This window comes from Furipterus horrens, unplaced genomic scaffold (genome assembly GCF_987537825.1).
Source record: "Furipterus horrens unplaced genomic scaffold, mFurHor1.1.pri manual_scaffold_10, whole genome shotgun sequence".
In the NCBI taxonomy this organism is placed as follows: Eukaryota; Metazoa; Chordata; class Mammalia; order Chiroptera; family Furipteridae; genus Furipterus; species Furipterus horrens.
In genome coordinates this window covers 47,802,198-47,822,127 of record NW_028327180.1, presented here as the reverse complement: position 1 = coordinate 47,822,127, position 19,930 = coordinate 47,802,198, and the positions used below count along the sequence as shown (strand labels likewise).

General features: G+C 54.4%; 2 protein-coding genes across 6 annotated transcripts; both read right to left on the bottom strand.

The window, feature by feature from the left end:
* Nucleotides 1-1,522: 1,522 nt before the first annotated feature.
* On the bottom strand, nucleotides 1,523-4,946 carry IFI30 (IFI30 lysosomal thiol reductase). Its single transcript, XM_090289974.1, has 7 exons — nucleotides 4,729-4,946; nucleotides 3,635-3,817; nucleotides 3,473-3,547; nucleotides 3,140-3,232; nucleotides 2,224-2,376; nucleotides 1,988-2,041; nucleotides 1,523-1,903 (listed from the first exon to the last, which is right to left on the bottom strand). Exons 1-7 carry the CDS (start codon nucleotides 4,843-4,845, stop codon nucleotides 1,841-1,843), a joined length of 738 nt encoding a protein of 245 aa, XP_090146100.1. The 5' UTR covers nucleotides 4,846-4,946; the 3' UTR covers nucleotides 1,523-1,840.
* A 426-nt stretch (nucleotides 4,947-5,372) lies between these two features.
* On the bottom strand, nucleotides 5,373-19,150 carry PIK3R2 (phosphoinositide-3-kinase regulatory subunit 2). 5 transcript variants are annotated; one of them, XM_090289969.1, is made up of 18 exons: nucleotides 18,944-19,150; nucleotides 16,597-17,340; nucleotides 13,539-13,631; nucleotides 13,141-13,191; nucleotides 12,926-13,057; nucleotides 12,629-12,842; nucleotides 12,119-12,204; nucleotides 11,859-11,970; nucleotides 11,668-11,766; nucleotides 11,353-11,533; nucleotides 11,141-11,266; nucleotides 9,972-10,114; nucleotides 9,566-9,742; nucleotides 8,768-8,839; nucleotides 8,428-8,598; nucleotides 8,082-8,156; nucleotides 7,072-7,155; nucleotides 5,374-6,797 (listed from the first exon to the last, which is right to left on the bottom strand). In XM_090289969.1, the coding sequence occupies exons 2-18, from the start codon at nucleotides 16,916-16,918 to the stop codon at nucleotides 6,572-6,574; spliced, it is 2,364 nt and encodes a 787-aa protein (XP_090146095.1). In that variant the 5' UTR covers nucleotides 16,919-17,340; nucleotides 18,944-19,150; the 3' UTR covers nucleotides 5,374-6,571. The 5 variants fall into 5 exon arrangements, with proteins under 5 accessions (XP_090146096.1, XP_090146095.1, XP_090146098.1 ...); XM_090289972.1 differs by lacking the exon at nucleotides 5,374-6,797 and having other exon boundaries at nucleotides 7,033-7,155; nucleotides 18,944-19,148; XM_090289970.1 differs by lacking the exons at nucleotides 7,072-7,155; nucleotides 8,082-8,156 and having other exon boundaries at nucleotides 5,373-6,797.
* Between the last annotated feature and the right edge of the window lie 780 nt (nucleotides 19,151-19,930).

Genomic DNA, 19,930 nt, shown 5'->3' with positions numbered 1-19,930 from the left:
CCCGGTCAGCTACCGGGCGGAAGTATTGTATAATCCCACAAAGACTCAAGGTATGGGGGTGCAGCCCAGAGAGATTCAGGTCCAGAAATTGACCTTGGTCTTGACTTTAGCTGGGTATCTGACCTTAGATCCAGAAAAATAGATGAAAGTGTTAGGCATGTTCTGAGCACATTACATACATTAACTTATTTCGCAGCAGCCCTGCTGCTGCACAAAGAATTATATACCCGTGTTCTTGTAAGGGAAACTGTGAGTTTCAATGGAAACCTATTCGTTATCTACAGGAATAGCGTGTCACAAACGCAGATTTACAGCCCGTGGGCCAAATCCTGTCACTGCTGCTTCTTGTGAAGCCTACGAGCTAAGAATGTTTCTTACATTTTTGCATTGTTCAGAAAAAATAAAAATATTCTGGGGCATGTGAAAATTATATGCAATTCAAACTTATGTGTTATTAACATAAAGCTTTATTGGAACACGGGCATGTTCATTTGTTTCCTCTCACTACAATGAGGAGTTAAAGACTATGGCCTGTGAAAAACTAAACTATTTATTGTACTGCACTTTACCCCCCAAAATTGTCCTGCATTAACAGGACACCCTTCAGGCTATTCTGATTCTGATTAAATGGAAACTTTTTATAAACTCAGTAGTTATAACTGATAACAGCAAAAAATAATTCTTGCCTATGAACATGCAAATGAATTCTGTCAGGTGGAAAGACAGTCTCCCCCAGTTATTTTTGTCTTATTTTGGACATTAATTTCTATATACCTGATTTGTCTGTTCTTTGGGTCTTCTTTAAAATGGTGTTAACACCTGACCAGTTCTCATTAATAATGATTTAACAATTTTTAACATGTGCTCATTTTTACATCTGTATGAGAGTCATGATTTAACCTTTTTTTTTTTTTTTTTTTTTTTGGAAAATATCCTTCAGTACTTCCTATTGCTTTCAAGTCCCTCAGCCTGGTATCACAGACTTTAGATTTTACTGCATCTTGATGGAAATCCTCCAAAATGGTTTTAAAAACTTTGTCAACAACCACATTCAAGAAAACAAGTTTCACTTTTGAGAGCTGATGTTTACAAAATCCTTATAGGAAAACTTGTTCATACCTGGTTTGCAGAGCCTGTCTTTCAGGTTGATTCTGGCCCACCAAGATCCTTGTAACATTTTGGGGGTGTCAAAAGGAATAGATATGGCAGTTGAAACCCAGCAGATTTTCTCACCTTTAGTGAGTCAATGATAGAGGCTTTTCAAAGTCCAACCTGCGATTTTTTTAATGGAAACTTCCAGCAAAGCAAACCGAATGCCTACTGTACCTCTAAGTTATCAGGGCAAATCTAATTAGACCTGCCAAGGAAGTTCTTTCTTTGAGATTCTTTTTAACAAAAGGGACAACAGAAATATTATTTGACCATAAAAAAATAAAAATTTTTAAAAAAGGAGGAAATGACAATATGGAGGCACCTGAAGGACATTATGCTGAGTGAAATAAATCAGACAGAGAAGAACAAATATTGTATGATCTTATTTGTGGAATCTAAAAAGTAAAACTCATAGAAACAGAAAAACAGTTGCCACAGGCTGGGGTGAGTGGGGGAGATGGAGGGATGTTGTTGCATATCTAGAAGGGTTTATTAAACTTGTTACAGTGTAGCACCATTCTCAGTGGGGCACGATTCTTGATCTTGGGGCAAAATGTTGGGTCTGGACTTCATGGAATGTGTAAGTTATCTGAATCACAAGCCATAGCTGCTGAATTGGGAATCAGAAAAATGGGGGCAGGTGGGAACTCATTCTTTCTCCATCAGTTCTCTCCAAGGACAACAGCCATCATTTGAGACAGATGTCCCTGTGGGGGCTGGCCATGAATGAGCAGGCATCTGGCTTCTCACCCTGGAGGAGACAGTCATGAGTTGGGGGCCTGAAAGAAGACCCAACCCCCACTTGATGAATCCCTCTGTTGCCTGTCTGACTTACCTGGTACAACTGGCACACAAGGGGTAGTAGCTGGCTCTTATCATCCAATGGTTTCTGCATAAAGCGAGACAGGAGGTAACAGGTGCCACCTGCCCTTACTAATCCATGTCAAGCCCAGAAGGGGCTGAAAATGGCCCTAAGTCTGGCTCCTGCCTCCCACCTCCCAGGCTGATGGGCACATCCATCACCTTGGCCCCTACCTGGAGGCAGACCTGAGGGCTACAAGCATTTCTTACCCCATTGACGACGACCCAAGGCACATACTCGTGGGGCGGCTGCAAAGCATCTGTAAGTTGGGCATTCATGTGCAAGAGCTGTGTGCCCCGGTCTCCCATTGCGCACTCCATGATGGCATCTGGTGACACCTTCGGGGCATAGATCTGCAGGCACTGAAGACAGAGGAGGGCCAGTGAGCCTCAGCTTTCTCCCCAACAATCCTTCTATTGGCCCCCCAAGTCAAGTTTCTGTTTCCTTACTGGCAACGGGACAGTTGGGTCCACAGCAATGTAATGATGCTTGCAAACAGCAGGTACTTCATACATACCTGAGTGGAGGCCCCTGAGGCAGGGGCTCAGACTGCTCCTGAGTCCCCTGTGACCAGACCCCCAGCCCCTGACCCCTACATTTTCTTCAGAGCTTCCATCTGTGCAGTTCCCTCCATCAGGAACACCCATCCTCCAGCTTCCTCAGCATCTCCTGAAGGCTCCCTCCTCTGTACTCTACCAGCCCCACTAAGGTTCTCCAGGGCTAGGGTGTCTTAGAGTGATTCCTCTTGGGTGGCCTGAATGTTTGATGAATGAATAAATGACCAGGGCAGATGAGTCATTCCTTTGGGAATTCTTTTTCATAATCCTCTAGGGAGGTAGGCAGGCCTGTCCTGTCATCCCCATACTCTAGAAGAGGATCATCCTCTGTGTCCCTGCACATCCCTGTTCATCGGAGCCCAGCTCAGAGGCTCCTCCTAGAGAAAGCACTCTGATCTACACATACACGCAGAAGATCTTCCTTCCTTTGACACAGAGATTAAAGCTTAGAGAGGGAACAGAGTTCCCTGGGGCTATACAGAGAGTGGTGGTTGGGGCCAGGACTTGAATCTGGGTGCAGGGAAGGCCAGCGTCCTCCGACACAGGCCAAGTAAGGGGTGTCACTCACTGGCTTTAGATTGTTCTCCATGTCTTCCATTTGCTCTAAGCAGACAATGGTAAGGAAGGCTGCGTTCCTTTCCAGCTGGTCCAACAGGCAGGCCTAGGGGTGGGGGTGGGCATGCAAAGGCATGAGGGGGGACCAGGGCACCCCAAGACGACTCTGGTAATAATCATGGGTGTCCACTAATGAAGCAATGAGTGAAGTTATGGTTAAATGGAGGCACCTGGGCAGGGGAAAGAGCTGGTTCCAATCTCCTCTGAGTCTGGATTTCACCTTCATTACCACCCACAGTCTCCTGGGCCTCTGGGCCCCCCAGTGGGACTCGGGGTGGCTGCTCACCTCCACCTTGTTAAGCTTGCACTCCTCTTCCCCATGCTGGCATGTGAACTCCCACTTGCCACTGACATTCTGTTCCTGCAAGGCAGTGGGGTGAATGCTGGCTGGCCGGCCAGGTGCCCCCAACTCCAACCACATGCCTCAGTTTCCCCAGCAGGCATGTACCTTGGCATTTCCATAGGGCACCAGTGTGACATTGAGGATCTCCAGAACCATCAGCCATGTCGGGAACAGCTCTCGGACCAGAAAGAACCGGCAGCCAGAGCACAGTGCCTCATAGTAGAGACTCACATTGACAGGTGGTGAACCAGAATTCCCAAGGCGCACCTGTGGGCACAGGTCACCAGCCTGTGCAGAAGAAATGGACGTGAAGCGAGTACAGCTCTGCTCAGTTCTCTTGCAGAAAGGGAGATGCCAAAAGTAAATGCTCCATCCTGAACACACTCCTGATTCTAAGGCTTTACTGCATCCCTAAATCTGTTAGGCTACAAAATGGGCATGACAGACTTGCATAGAGTAGACACTTAATTCATGCACAGCACTTACTTTCTTCCAGATGAAGTGAAACCTCTGGCCCAGGGGAACCTTATGGAGTAAAAAGACTCAAAGCAAGCACATTCCTGGTCCCTCGAATCAATCCTGCCTTCCTGGAGGTGCGTATCACAGGAGACTAATGGATGATCATATGTTGCCTCTTCATGCCCAGAGCCTTGGCCCTACCTTCCTCCTCCTCCCAAGGGGCCCACGTGAACCCCTCCCAAGTCCACTGTGGAGGTGGCACCTAGTAAGTGCTGACTTCCGGCTTTAGCTGAAGGGCGGCAGGCGCCCAGGTTTGTGAGCAAGTGGCTCAGCCTCCCAGGCATGTGTTTGCTGAGCACCAGAAACACTCTGAGCTCTTCCTTTGCCGAAGTGCACCCAGTAGGCAGCACCTAATGGGTGAGGCTTCCCTTGGCTCCCCAAAGGAGACCCTGATTCCCACCCTAGATGTACACAGTAGGTGTTCATGCACCCTCGAACTTGGCAGGCAAGGACAGGGTAGGGACAGCGGAGCGTCTTAGCCTGAGGTGGGAAAGCGAAAGGGCTCGGAAAGTACGGCCACAGTGCCTGGGATTAAATAGGGGGGTTTTCCGCACCGACGAGGCATGTCCCACCTCTCCAGTCCCCAGGCTACCCCGGCCAGGTCTTGGGGTGGAAACCAGCCGCCAGCCCGGCCTGGGCGCCGGTCCCCGCCGGCCCGCCCTCAGCGTCGCCGTTCTTACCTTGCAGGGGGCCGCCGCCTCGGGGAGTGTGCCCAGCGGGGACGCGTGCGCCGCGGAGGGGACTTGGAGCAGCAGCAGTAGCAACGGCAGCACCGGCAATAGTGGCAACCAGGCCATCACGGTGTGAGCACAGCGCGGTGACAGGAGAAGCGCCTCGGGGAAGGGCGGCTTTTAACCCGGCGGTGGCCCTGCCCCTAAGCGGGACCCGCCTCCCGGGGCCCACGCCTCTCCGGGCTGGGCTGGAGTCTCTTGGGGTCTGCCCTTCTCTCTCTGGGTCTCCCTTTCCAACTCCACTCCCGCCCTCACCCCTGCCAGGTGCTGGGCTGGCAATCGAGGTCATCTGGCTTCTCTGCGGTTTCCCTCACCCCAACCCCATCCCCGCAATCAGTCCAGACCAGTCGTGTGAAGCTGGGGTCGGTGCGCCTGGAGCGTATGTGGGGTGGGGACTTTAGAGACACAGAAATAGAGGGAAGGGTCTTCTCTTGCCACAGACTCCTCTGGGACAGCCAAAGTGGTCCGGCCCCCGCCCATAGCAAGGGGACCCAGTGCACTAACAGAGCTGGGCAGGTGCTGGCTGCGCAGCCCCTTTTCCCACCCTGGCCCAGGACCCCGGTCACTCCCAACTCACCCGCCCTGCCCCTCTCCCCACTTCCTGTCCGGCACCCCAGCCCAGTTGCTAAGTACCGCGGGGTTGACTCAGACTTGGCCGCAGCTGGGCCAGAAAGCAGAAGCCAGAGCAGTAGGGACGCTCACTTCTCTTGGTCCTCCACCCCTGGCTGATGGGGTGGAGAGAGGAAACCTGGCGTTCCTTCTTCCCACCATCAGAGGTTGTGTGTGTGGAGGGCATTCCCTCCCTCATCAAGCTCAGGTGGGAAGAGATAAGCAGGGGTTGGAGCAGTAATTACTGGAAGCCTATACTTTGTCCATGGGATGGGGTATCTGGGGTGGAGGTGGCCATGTAGGACCCAAACCAACCCAAAACAGCCCCAGGACTGTGCTGGGCACCTCAAGTGATGAAGCCTCAGTTTCCCGGTCTATAAAATGTGAGAAGAGGGAGAGTTGGGGAATAAAGCCACCATGGAGGGCTCAGAGGCAGAGTGAGAGTTAACCCAGACTTGGGGTATAGTAGGGGGCAGCTGGGCTGTGACCATGGTAGGGGTTGACACAGGACAGCAGTGCAGGTAGACAGGATAGCCAGAATGAAGGACTGGAGGCTGGGGGTCTTAGGGGAGTGACTGAGATAGTCATACTTTGCAGGGTCTCAATGTCAGTCCTGACACAGGATGGGATCTCACAGGAGGAAATGCCCACACCTGGCCTGGAATACAACCAAGTCCCCACTTTCCCTTAAGTCCTCATGGCTGGATGATGCACCCATACCATCCCTTTGGACCCTTAGCAAAACACATTTCCTTCCTGAAGCCTCTGCAAGATGTAGCAACACAGCTTTGGGAGAAATAATGATAAATATGATCACTACAATTCTGGATGGATTCATACACATAACCCCACCCATTTGATCATGGGACCCTCATAGATGTCCCATTGGGGGCCCAGGTAGCAAATAATGACCCCACTTTGTAAGAGGAAACAGGATCAGAGAGGGGAGGCAACCTTCCCAGCTGGGGGTGGAGTGCAGGCACTTCCTGTCCCTTGGAGAGCCCAGTGGGAAACCAGGTCCTGGTTGGTGGCTGGAGCTGACCCAGGTGCACTGGGTGCTGCATGCAGAAGGGAGGGGAGGGCAGAAGGCTCCCAGCCCTGGGGGTGGGAAGAGCCAAGGGACAGGGCCCCTGGGGATGGGGAAATGGTGAATAGAAGTCTAGGTTAAAGACACTGACCCAGCTCAGTGTCCCCTGGGCCTCAATGTCAGAGGCAGGTGTGAAAGGGAGAGACTGGTCCTGAGGGCATTAAGAGCATGGAGGAACCCTTTGGGTGGCATGGTAGGAGTTGTAACTATTGACCCCACCTGGCAATGAGGAAGCTGCACATCAGAGGGTGTGGCTGGTAGCTGAGTGCTGGGCCTCAAGCATAGCAGGCCAGTAAGGAGCTGGGCTGAGGTTTGTGGTGCCCTGAGCAAGCCAGGGAGTGGGCCAGAGCTCAGGGTTTGAACCTCTCTGCTGTATGATCTTGGTCAGGTCTCTCAACTTCTCTATACATAAGCAACTAAACTGGGGGGCAGAGGTCTTCAGTTCTCACTGGCAGCCTGAGTAAAACTCAAGCTCATCTCTGTGTGACCCTGTGAATCTTAGGACCCCCAGCACACAGCGACCACGGAGAAGTCCCGCTGACAACAGAACCATCCACTGAGTTCAATGTTTTATATCCACATCAGTATCAACGTACCATACAAAACCTGCCTGCCAGCCTAGCTGGGCAGGCAAGGCAGGAGGGGCCCCAACGGCAGCACAGAAAACCGGGGCTCTTGTCCTGAAGTAGGGGAGAAAATGGGCTTTACAGTCAAGGAAACATAAAATCAGAACCCAACATGAAACTGCACTGAGTGGAGGTGCTGTAGACAGCGGTGCATCTCGGCCGCCCCAGCAATACCTACGGCAGCCTCAATTCCTGGGAGGCCTGGGGCAAGTAGGGCCAGCTCACGAGGTTATTTTTAAAGACTTTTGTTTTCTGGGGATAACCAGTGGCAGGTTTCACTTCAGTGTTTGGAGGGGAAGTTGGGTCTGTGGGGCGGGACCTGCCCGGCCCCAAATATCACAGCCGAGGTTCTTGGAAGTGGCCCAGCGAAGTTCCTTCCTGTCCTGACACCAGTTCTATGGCTTAAAAATCAGGGCACCCAGGCTGGGGCTGAGCACCCCAGGGGCCTTTGTAAACATGGCAGGTACAGGCAGGTGGGGCTTGGGGGACCTGCCGGGCCAGCCAGAGCCATACGGAGGACAGTGCCCATGGGGGAAAGGGGACATGGGGTTGGAGGAGTTGAGTTCCCCTAACACACAGACGTAGAGATACAAAGACTAAGAGGGACAGAGAGGACAGAGAGATGGGAATACAGAGACAAAGTGACAGGGAGAGACAGAGAGACTCAGAGGAAGCAAGAGACAGAGACAGGCAAACAGAGGAGAGGTGATGGAGAGAGACAGAGATGTAAGGAAATGGAGAGAAAAGAGACTGAGACAGGGAAAGATTCACAAAGAAGAGACATAGATAGAACCTGAAAAAGAGACAGACAGAAAGATGGGCCCAGGCAGCTCTGCTCTGCTCTGGGTCAGCGGGCTGTGGGTGGTGGCCCTGGGCCCGGGGCTCGCACAGGGTGGGCCAGTGTGACAGTGAGCGCGTCATTGTGCTGCACTAGGGAGGTGTGCTGGTAATGCAGCACCAGCTCCTTCAGAGACCCGTACAGGTTGTATGGCTCCGCAAAGCCCAAGCCAGTGGCCGTGCGGTAGATGACACAGTGCTTGGTGTCGCCGTCCACCCTGTGATGTGGACAAACGGGTGGTCAGGTGGGCACTCCACAGGCTCACCAAGCCGCTTCCCCAATTCCCAGACCCTGACCTGGTCCAGACCCCACTGTCTCTGGCCTGGACACTGTCCCAGCTTCATCTCCTATCCCCAATAATCCCTTTCTCCTGTGGCAGCCATGAGGGTCTTCTTCTCAGCTGTCTTCCCAAGGCCTAGCACAGAGCAGATGCTCAATAAGAGCTCTTCAAAGAAACATATGGCCCCTCTACCCCCACAGGCACTCACACCACAGAGCAGGCATAGCAGCCCCGCTGGCTGCTCTCACGGATGAGGAAGGTGCCATCCCGTTTGCCGCTCAGCATTTCCTCAGCCTGCGTGCGGTTTATCTTGCCCACGTACCACGTGCGTTCCTCATGGTGAGGGAGGTCATCCTCATCCTCCATCAGGGAATACTGGCTGTGGAGGCAGGGAGGGGCCCTGGTCACTTACTCACCAGCGTCTGAGGCACCCCTGCTGCCTGGACAATGCTCCCTTCCTGGTGAACTCCTACTCATTCCGCAAAACCCACCAAAAATGGCCCATCTGCTGGGAAGTCCTCCCTGCCCCCCTTCTCGTGGTCACTCACTCCTCAGTCTCGTTTTTGATTCCCAACCACTCGTTGATTTTCTTCTGCCGGGCGCCTTTCTGGGTGAGCCACCTGGGAGGAAGAGGAACGGTGGATCCTGCAGCAGAGGCAGGGCCAGCCTGCAGGGGTCCAGTCCAGCCTGGCTAGTGGCAAGGGCTGACCAATGGGGGTGGGTTTGGGTGCCATACTGCCAGCTGCCACACGGGGCCAGCCTTGGCTTGGCCAAGGGCAGTATAAAGGAGGGAGAGCCTGGCTAACTCTGCCAGGAAACCCCTATTTATCATTTCTGTTTACACTTATGGAGCCTCCAGAATGTGCCATCCCGCAGGGTCTTATCACTGCCAGAGGCTTAGTCTTAGGGGCTGCACATAGTGCTGTTGGTCTTTGCATGGGGCAGTTCTCTGTGTACTTCACATTCCCTAGCTGGAAAAGGGAAATTTAAAAAAAAAATTATTGATTTTTAGAGAGGAAGGAGGAGAGGAGAGATGGAGAGACAGAGAGACAGACACTGATTTGTTGTCTCACTTTTTTATCCATTCATTGGTTAATTCTTGTATGTGCCCTGACCGGGGATCTAAACCTGCAACCGTGGCAATATTGAGATGATGCTCAGCTACCTGGCCAGGGCTGGAAAAGGGAAACTTTACAAAAGACTCGGAGAGGAAAAAATATGTGAATGGTTGCTCAGCACAGCACTTGGCATACAGCAGGTGCACATGAGAAGCTAAGGCCCAGGTGGGAAAAGAGCCCTTGCCAAGGTCCTCACAATGGGGCCATAGGCAAGTGCAGGGCACTCACACTAGGTACTGGTCTCGAATCTTGCGCAGCTGCATGAGGTCTGGCTTCAGGCTGTTCATACGTTTATCGATCTCCCGGTTGTCCAAGGCCTGTGTCCGCAGTTCCTGTTCCAGCTTCGTGCGGCTCTCGTGGATCTCAGCAATGCGAGACTTGAGCCGCTCTGAGTTCAGCAGGATCCTGGAGGAGGAGTGGCTCAGAGGCCTTGGATGGCTCCCAGCCCCTAAACCTTTGCACATGCTGTTTCCCTGATTTCTCCTCTGGTGAACTCCTATTCAGCCTTCAAAACCCATTTTAATTGATCCTCCCTTCCCCTGGAACCCCAGCTGCCCCTTCTATTTCCTTTCTTTCCCCATTTGCACTGCATTACACTGAATGGAATAGAGCAAGGCAAAGGAGCTGGACTCACCTCTGCATCTCCTTCTCATTGCCCTCACGCCGGAAGCGCTCCAGGTATTCCTTGCTGCACTTCTCTTGAGTCTGGCCCTGCTCTTCGAAGATCTTGATTGTTTCATTGAAGGCCTCAATTGCAGTGCGCTTCATTTGCAGTTCCTGTAGGAGGGGGTGAGTCTTATCATTTCCTGGGACTCCCCACAAATTCCTCAAGAGGTTGATGGCAGATCCCAACTCCGATATAGAGATTTTGCTCAAGCTGTTCCATCTACAGGGCATGTCATCCCCCTAGCTCCTACAGCACCAAATGAACTCCTATTCAACCTTCAACCCTCCACTCCCCAAACCCATTCCCCCTTTATAACCTCCTTTGGGCACCTTACAAACACCTGGACCTGATAGCACTGCTGAGAATTAATGATAAATCTAGTTGCTACAGTTCATGGGCTTCTTCTTGGATAGATGCTATATCAAGCACTTCCTCTGCCCCATCTCACAGAACCTGCCAACAGCCTCCCATAAAGGCAGAACAATTAATGGGGAAACTAAGGCTCAGGGGACCTAAGTCATGTCCAAGGTCTCGATGTTCTTAACAGATCCTAGGCAGGCATCTTGTCCACTCAGAGCTGCAGCTGACCCATCAGTAAAAAGAGGACAAGAAAGAAATCCCTCAGGGACCACAGGAGAGACTAAGCCATTGCCAGCCTAAGACAGACAGTTGATTAGAGTAAGCTGCATCTCAACTTGCCAAAGGAGTTGATCAAGACAGACCCAGAGTGAAAAAAAATCCCTTCCCCTTTTAGAAGATGTTGTTCTTTAATGTGATCTCCTGACCGTTTGTCTTACCCCACAGCAGATTGTCATCACCATGAATACCTTCTAGGTTGCAGGGGCCAGAGAAGGAATTAAGACCCACAGTTTCAGTTTATAGAAAATGAGGTCCTGAGAGATGCACAGGCTTAACTGAGAACCTCCCAGGTCTTAGCCCAGCCATTCCTGAGCGGCTGGTGTGTTTTCTCATTTTTTCTTTTCTTCTTCTTTTTCAACCACAAACATTTATTTCTATGCTTTCAGGGCAATCCTTAGTGCTAAGTGACTGCTCTGTGACCTGGAAATCATCATGTCTCCATGGCCTCGTCACTGGCTTCCGTGCCTTGTCTCCTCACATACACAGGCCCATGGTACCTGGGAGGTGCGCGTGTACTCCTCATAGAGCTGGTCATATTCGCGGCTCTTGTCCTGGTACTGCTGGTGGTACACTTTTAGCTGGGCACCCACTGCCTCCACGCTGTCTTCTTTGACAATCTGGTCCTGAGGATACCCAGTGTGATCAGTGAAGCCATCTGGGAAACTGAGGTACCAGGCCACCCTCTGTAGCTCCCGCCCAGGCCCCGGACCTGCTGGTACTTGGACACGGGGTACAGGAGCCGTGTGTCTAGTTTGGCATTGTACTGGGCCAGTGACTCGTGGCGGTAGTGAGTGATGAGGTCCACGACGGAGCAGAAGGTAAGTGGCTCTGAGAAGCCATAGTGCCCGTCACGGTGGAAGACCTTAATTAGCTTGTTGTTCCCGCCTTTCCTGGGGGTGGATAAGAGGGGGTATCAGTACCCACTGGGACCCCCAGCCTGACTCCCACGTTTCCTGGCCCTGACAGCACACACGTCCTGCTCCCACCTCTCACCCCAGTCATGCCAAAAGAAACAGGCCCCCACCTGAGGGTCAGCGTGTACTCTCCCTGAATCTTGCTGGAGGCATCTCGGACTAGGAAGGTGCCATCAGGTGTGTCCCGGAGTTTCTCATTCACCTCCTCCCTGTGGGGACACTGACGATTGGGATCACCCACGAGAGGCCCTGTCCTTCAGGCCCTTCCCACCACACACATGGCACTACCCCACAACCCTACCTGGAGATGTCACCCCAGTACCACTCAGCATCCTGCAGGGAGGGCGGTGGGGTTCCTCCATTGGTCAGCCCTGCAGGGGCTGGCTTTACCTTAGGTGGTTTAGGTGGCAAAGCTGGGGGACACGAAAACAAACACAATGAGCACCAGCTGTATGCTGCAGTCAGCTCCCACTGCACTGGAGCCTGCCAGTGTTGGCAGGGCCTGGAGTCAGCACTCATGGCCCTCCAACAATGAGAGGATAATGATACAAAGGGGATCACCTGGGGGTGCGACCTCCTGCTCCTCCAGGTGCTCCTGAAGCAATTTCTCCACCAGCAGAGCTGGGAAGTCGGAGTTGGGCTCAGTCCTGGGGGAGGGGGAGTGCAGTGAGCACTGGGCGGGGGTATCTGCACATGGTCCTGAATGTGTTTGTACACCTTGAGGGTACACAGGAAAGCTGGGAAGCAGGGCAGATGATGCAGGCAGTTGTGGGAAGCTGACTGCTGCTTATGTATAATATATGCAGTAAGCGCTCAATAAATGTACATACAAGACCTGAACAAGAAAGAGTTCAATACCTAGGGTGGGGGGAGAAGTAAAGGTACAGGGACCACACACGTGCCTCTCCTCTGGTCTAGATCCCAAGTCCGCTGGGGGTGGGGGGGGTCTTCCCGAAGCTCAGGTTCACTCATTATTCTTCCTACCATCCCCATCACAGCAGCTGTGGCCTGCAATCCCCCACCCCCGGCCTCACCCCCACGCCCCGACCCCCGCAGGCCCCGGCTGCTCACCCGACAGGTGCGACCCCTGGCGGAGGCAGCGAGGGAGGCGGCGCACGCAGCAGCAGCGGCCCGAAGGTGATTCCCAGGGCTCGCAGAGCGGGACCTGGGGAAGGGGCGCGCTGGGCCACCCGGCCCAGGTGCTGGAGCAGGAAGCGCAGCGTGAGCGCGCAGTGCAGTGGCAGCGTCGGGGGCTCCAGCACTGGCCCCACGGGCCCCGTGGCCTCTGCGGACAGACGGCCGAGCAGGGTGAGCCAGACTCGTCTGCTCCAGCTCCCCCCCCCCCCCAGGTTTCTCCACCAGGCTCACCCCGTAGGGCACGGCAGGCCTCGGCAGCGGCCTCCAGCGTTACGAGGGGTGCAGGCAGCGCTAGCAGGAAGCCCTTGATGCCATCAGCCAGGGATGCTGAGTCCCAGTGCTCTATGTCGCTCAGGGACCAGTCTGTGGGCGCAGGGGTACTGTGTCGTTGTCGAGGCTGTTGGGGTCAACTCCCTACCCCCGCCCCCGCTGAAGTTCCCCCTCACCTGTGCATGGAGCTGGCAGCTCAGGCCTGTAGAGGGATTCACTGTCTAGCCCTGAGGGGTGCGGTGGGGGAAGGAAGGGGGAGTAGCCAGACAGTTGTCAAATGCTGCCCGGACTCCATATGGGGGCTGTGGTGGCTACTCAACCTCCCAGAGATAAAAGCAAGGGAAAGGGAGGGAGATGGAGGCAGAGGACGCAGCACATGCAAGAGCAGGTCCGGTGTCCACAGTCCCATTTGCCCCTTGGAATCAGTCCTTCCCCAGTTCAACATGGAGGCCCAGAGCATCTGCGCTCAGCCTTCTCCCATGCAGTGAGCCCAGCAGCCCTGTTAAGGGATGAGTTGCCCATCACCAGAGGTAAGCAAGGAGAATACAGGGGTTATAGTCAGGCTGAGGCTCACCTGTCCGCTCAATGGCCTCCACAAGCTTCACCAGGAGTGGGGGAGCCACATCAGGGGGGGAGAACTGCTCAGGCAGGTCAGGGAGTGTGAGGCCTAGTAGGAAGCGACAGCATATTGGCAGGGTCCCTGGAAGGACCCTAGCCCCTTTCTTGGCCTGCTATATCTCAGCTAGGGCAGCTCCAGGCAGGGCCCAGTTCAGGCAATGGCCTGACATCTGGACCACCACCCTGGAGAAGTCAGAGGCCTGTGGCTGGGGGTGGGAGGGCCAAGTTAGGAGGAAACAATTTTCTGGGTCAAGATATCAGTCACACAACTTCAGAGACCACGTGCAGTGGGTTGATTAAGTGCCCCCCCTCCCCCAAATGATGCAGACATTCTAATCCTTGTTTGGAAACAAGATTTTTGCAGATTCTGAGGTGAGATCATCTTGGGTTTGGGCCCTAAATGCAATGACTGGTGTCTATAAGAAGAGAAGCCATGTGACAACAGAGGCAGAGAGTGGTGTGATGCAGCCACAAGCCAAAGATGCTTGGAGCCACCAGAAGCTGGGAGATGTAGAAAGGATCCTCCCCTAGACACTCCGGAGGGAGCATGGCCCTGCTGACACTTGATCTTGGACTTCTGGCCTCCAGAACCGTGAGAAAGTACACTCCTGTGGTTTGAGGCCACCTAGTTTGTAGGAGTTCGTTACAGCAGCCCCAGGAAACTCATACAGCAGGTTGTACTGCTCGCTGTACAACCTCGGGCACAATGCCCACCTTCTTTGTGTCTCAGTTTCCTCAACTGAGAAGCTGGTGTCATTTCTTCCTCCTTAGTGGGAACAACACAGTGGTAGAGAAAGTATAAAAAGAAAATATCCCTCTCTAGGTCAGAACACCTCACTCTGAAGACATTCCTCTATTTCTCAGTCATTTTGCCTTGAAAACGGTATCTCCCCCTTTTTAAAATACTGAAACCACTCCCAGAGGGTGTCAGGGGCCTCCCTGGCCCAGCTGCTTCAGGCTCTGAGTTTCCCAGGAGACCCTTTGTGTTCAGCAGCTCTGCCTGCATCGACACCATTTGATGCAGTCCTGGCCCTCGGCAGGATGCCCTGGCACACAACAGCGGCAAGCCGGGACCTGCGGGGCCTCTCTGAGTGATGGGCCAGGTGGCGCCTCAAGCTGGAGAAAGGCCCAGCTACACTGAAAACGCCAAAAAAAAAAAAAAAAAAAAAGTAAGAGAACAAGGGGAGAGGAAGGGGGTGAAGCCACAGCTGGTGGGGCTGCCACAGTTCTGAAACTTGACTCTGAAACTTGTCTGTGACCAGTTTGTGAAATAGGGAGGGAGGTTCCAGCAGAATAGGCGTCACCCCATTTTATGGATGAGGACCTGAGGCTCAGAGAGGGAGCAACCTCTCCGTGGGTGCAGAGCCCAGGTGACACTGGGGTGCTACACTCAGCAGCTTGCATGGGGTGGAATGGAGGAAACACAGGACAGCCACAGCATGCTCCCCAGCATACTGCCCGTTGGTCCCTGGGTCCTGGAGGGGCAGGGCCTAAAGGCACAGAGACCAATAATCCCTGTTTCCAGATGAGGAAACTGAGGCATAGAAAGGCCTTCCCCCCACCCCTGATGTCAGCCAGCCCTGGAAGATTTGGAGGGTGGGGATGTGTGTGTGGAGGCTGGACCTGGGCCAGGCAGAGGAGGGAGGCGGCTGTTACCAGGGGGAGAGGCAGATTCTGGCTGGAAGCCCAGATGGGGCCGCCTCCTGCTCCTCCAGACTGAGGCAGGATGCAAGCCCAGGCCCTGGAGACACCAGATGCTGCAAATTCCAAGCTAGTACCATACTGCCTTGGCGCCCCACTCCACCCCATGGAGTGGGACTGTGGGCATCAGTGTTTCTCTGGAACAAATCCATACAGATCATCATCAGAGCCATGGTGACTCTGAGGATCATCACCTTCACTGGGTTGTCCTGAAAGAGTGGACTCACCCCCTTGAACCTCAGTCTCCCCATCTGTACATGGGCCTCACTGGGCTGCTGTGAGGTCAGAGCAGACCATGCCAGGCATGCTGCACTTATCAACCTCTTCCCCACAACCTGAGCCTTGATTTGTTAAGAACCCACCCCTGTGCCCAGCGTACAGCAATTACAGCATATGCTCAGTGTCCTTGGGTCTCTACCCTCAGCATACCCCTTGGAAGAGGGGGATGGCCAAGTGTCTTTGGGGAGGGTGTGGGGTCCTCACACCACACCATGCTGCGTGGCCCCAATTGTCCCATCCTTTCTGGGTTTCATGGTTCCCCTTCATTTTGGAAATTGGGTAAAATCAGGGTAACAAAGAAGGTGCCTCAAGGGACCCTGGCTGCAAACCACAGAATGAAGCTAAATTGAGCCTCTGAATTCTACTGTCTCCCCACTGTCTTCGAAATTAATCTTGTCCTGGCTGGTGTGCTCAGTGGATTGAGTGCCAGCCTGTGAACCAGAAGGGCACTGGTTCGATTCCCAGTCAGGGCACATGCCTGTGTTGTGGGCCAGGTCCTTGGTTGGGAGTGCATGAAAGACAAACACATATTGATGTTTCTCTCCCTCTCTTTCTCCCTCCCTCTCCTCTCTCTAAAAAACAAACAAATAAATAAATAAAATCTTTTTAAAAAAGTAATCCCATGATGTCTCCAAAGTGAGGCTTCTGTTGGCCTCCCCTTCCTCATTCCATCCTGCCCCACTGGCTCCTCCCTGATCCCATCACATTCCCACCTCATGGCCTCTGCTCTGCTAGGCCCACTGCCTGGAGTCCTTCAGGCCCAGCTCCTTCCTCATAGTCTTTATTATCAGCTAATCAGATTCTTGTCACTTCTTGAACCAGGCCCATGAGGGCAGGGCCAGGCCTGTGTCCACCCCTGAGTTCCCAAAACTGTGAACTGCACCCAGCCCTTGACAGCAGTACAGTCAACACTTGTCAGCTTGTCCTTATCCCTCCTCCCCTGGAAGAGGCACTATTGCTTCACTGAAACTAAGAGGAAACTGAGGGTCTGAGGGAACCCCCCAACCCTGTGATAGCCCCAACCTGCAGCTCACCTGGCTCTGGGGGCCCCTCTCGGGGTCTGGCAGGCAGTGGGCGGGGGCCGCGGGGGCGAGGACCTGGCCGGGCCAGGGTCACAGGCCCCAGGAACTCAACGTAGGTACCTGGGAAGTCACCACGCTGCCGAGTGCGCTCATTGAGGCCAGGCATCCAGCCCACGTTCTGCGGGCAGCGCTCGCTGCCCTCGGCTACACCCAGTACCTGCAGGGCCGCCCGGCTCACCACCAGCACGTCGCCCGGCAACAGCTCCAGGTCCTCTGGCCGCTCCCGGCGGAATGGGTACAGTGCCCGGTATTGGAAGCCCTCAGCGCCAGCCATGGTGGGCAGAGAAGGTCTATATGGTCAGGTGGCTGCTAGGGACCCCAGTGGCCCCATCAGCTGGGTGGGAGCCAGGAGGGTGCACTGGGTCGGCTTAAGGTGCTTAGACCTCTATTTCCACCAAGAAGTTACAGGTGACACAGGATGCTCACACCTTGCTTCCTGTCATTATTCCACAGTCCTTATAAGGGTCACTCATTGCTCTGTCCATCATTTGTCAACTGGTAGAAGGAGATTGGCAGCATGGTCTCTGGTCACTCAGTTGCTGCAGCCCCCCTCAATCCAAAGGACCGGGCTAGAACAGGCCACTCACTTCCTCATGTCGGGGGCCATCAGTGCCCAAAGCTGGTGGCTCTTCGTGCTGTGCCAGATGAGGGGTCCAAGGGCACAGGCTGTCACCAAGCTCGGCAGGGGGCGCTGACCTAGGAGGAGATGGGCAATGCAGTGTAAGCCAGGCGGAACTCCTCCCATCCCCAACTCAGAGATAGGCTCAAATCCTGGGCTGGAATCCCTCATTCACTGGGTCACTTTGGGCTATTTCCTGTCCCTCTCTGGGCCTCAGCTTCTCCAGCTGCAAAGTGGGTGCAATAATAAATCTTTCTTAGGGTACTTGCCCCAGACATACTGCATGCTGGGTAAACAAACTGTGTTAGAGACAAGGAAACTGAGGCTCAGGGCAGGAAGGTCTTTGTCTGGCCTGGAAGCTACCACTCAAAATCCCAGATCTGCCTAATTTGAAGGCCCAGGATGGATGACAGGAGGTAGCAGCCACATAGCCAGATAGACTCAGGGCAGGCAGGGCAACAGGGAACACTCAGGGTGCTGTGGGAGCCCTGAGGAGGGGTTAGGCAAGCTGAGCACAGAAGGAGGCAGCAGGGGCACAAAGGGGTAGGAAAGGAGGTCCCAGCAGAGGACCCACTCCACAAAGGCAAAGGGAGGGGTGAAGGGGTGTCCTGACAGACTCAGTGCTGGACCCACAGTAGGTGCTCAGGACAGGAGGGGGTCAGTGGGAGGCTGAGGGGACCTTAGCCCCAGAGTGATGGGTGGATGGCAGGAGGGCATTGCAGCTGCCAAGGGGAGGCTTTGTTTGCAGAGATGACCACCCCCCAGGAGCCACCAGTGTCAGGGAGGCAGAGCTCACACACACATTCCCAGTCTCAGCTCTACAGGTTCAGTCCTTCAGAGAGATTGGGGTGGGGGTGCTTTGCTAGAAGGCAGGCCCTCACTGAAAACAAGAAGGGCAATGGCCACATGCAAAGGCCTGAAGTGCAATTTGCTTGCCAACAGTTCAGGGCGGCTCTAGGAAAGCCACCGACCACGCAGGGCCTCTGCCAGGCAGAGGTTGGGGCTCCCCCCCACCCACTACCACCATCACAAAGAGCCCCAGGAGGTGTCCAAGAGGGAGCAGAGGCTCCACATTACGCGGTGCCCCAGCTTATCTGCTCCCTGACCCCTGTAGTCCCATTCTACAGGTGGGAAAACTGAGGGTTATAGAGAGGACGTCCAGGAAACCGCCTGGATCCGCTTGCCCACACTCGTTTGAACACGCCCAGTATGCGAACCAGGGACCCAGGGATCCCCGAATCCAACAGGCAGGGTGGTGGAGCCAGGTCTGGCAGCAGTTCCGCGGCTGGACGCTGGGCCTGCGCGCTCACACATGTTCAGACGTGCACTCAGGCCTTCGAGGACCTCGTAGCCCACCCCAGGGACCGGAAGTGGAGCCTATCCCCTACCCTCATATCCCACTATGCCCACACAATGCCTGGAGCCCCTTATTTCTGCTTGACGCCCCATTCCCAGCAGTGCCTCCCTCCATTCCAGGCCGCGGATCTAGCCCCTTATTATTGACTGGAGGCCCCCGGGCCTGCCCCTACTTTACGCGGTGGCTGCACGGCTGCCAGGTAGAGACCGAGGCCTCCAACTTTCTGTGGCCTCCCAGGTCCCACGGGTCCACACTCTGCCTAGAAGCCCCGCATTTACAGGCACCCCTAACTCCACCTGCAGCGACAGCTGGCCCGGACTTACTGGTCGTGGCTGCTAACACCGACACCACGGCGGTCGTAACGCAGAATTGACCCGTGGCCCCACCAGGGCCGCCGTCAGCTACACCGCGGGATCCCCGCCTCCACTGCGGCCGAGGTTCCGAACGGCCAGGCCCACCCCCTGCGGAAATGGCCGAGCATATTCGAGCATATTCGGGTCGGGCAGGCGAAGGACGGACGAAGTGGAGCCTGGGGACATATGGGTGCTTCCGGAAAGAGCCGAACATACTCGCGCGGGACTGGAAAGTAGAGGGGTGCCACGGAGATAGCCAATCACTTCCGGAAACAGCCGAGCGCAATCGGGTCAGAATATTGATTCCGAGGTTAGCCTGGGCTAGACTCGGCTGAGTTTAGAGACGACGCAGAGTCTGGAATAGTCAGGCGCAGTCGGGTCGTACGAGTGTTCCCGAGGGTGGGCTCTGCTGAGCTCGGCTGGGCTCCACTGGGCTCGGGAGAGCTTAGACGCTCCTAAACGATTCCGGAAATGGCCGAGCGTGCTCCAGCAGGACGGGAATAGGGGCTGAGTCTGGAGACTGTGGAATTTCTGGAAAGAACCGAGCCTGCTCGGTCCCAAAATGAGGCCGGAGGAGAGATGGTCCACCAGCTTCCAGAAATTGCTTAAAGGTGGACAGTTCCAGAGGGCGAGTGATGCGACCGGGAGCTTAGGAAACAGGAGGCTGTGGAGTGGGGAAGAGGCTACCACAGAAAGCTGTGCACCCGGGCGGGTAGCTCAGTTGGTTAGAGCCTCCCTCGTTCCTGATACACGAAGGTTGCAGGTTCGATCCCTGGTCAGGATACATACTAGGATCAAACCAATGAATGCATAAATAAGGGTAACAATAAATCAATTAGATAAAATTGTGGACCAAGAAGAAGGGGGCGGGGCGGTGATTTAAGGTGTTTCCACAGCAGCCCAGAGCAACTGGAAGCAGCTAAGTAAACTATCCTGCCCCCCTCAACAGGGACCAAA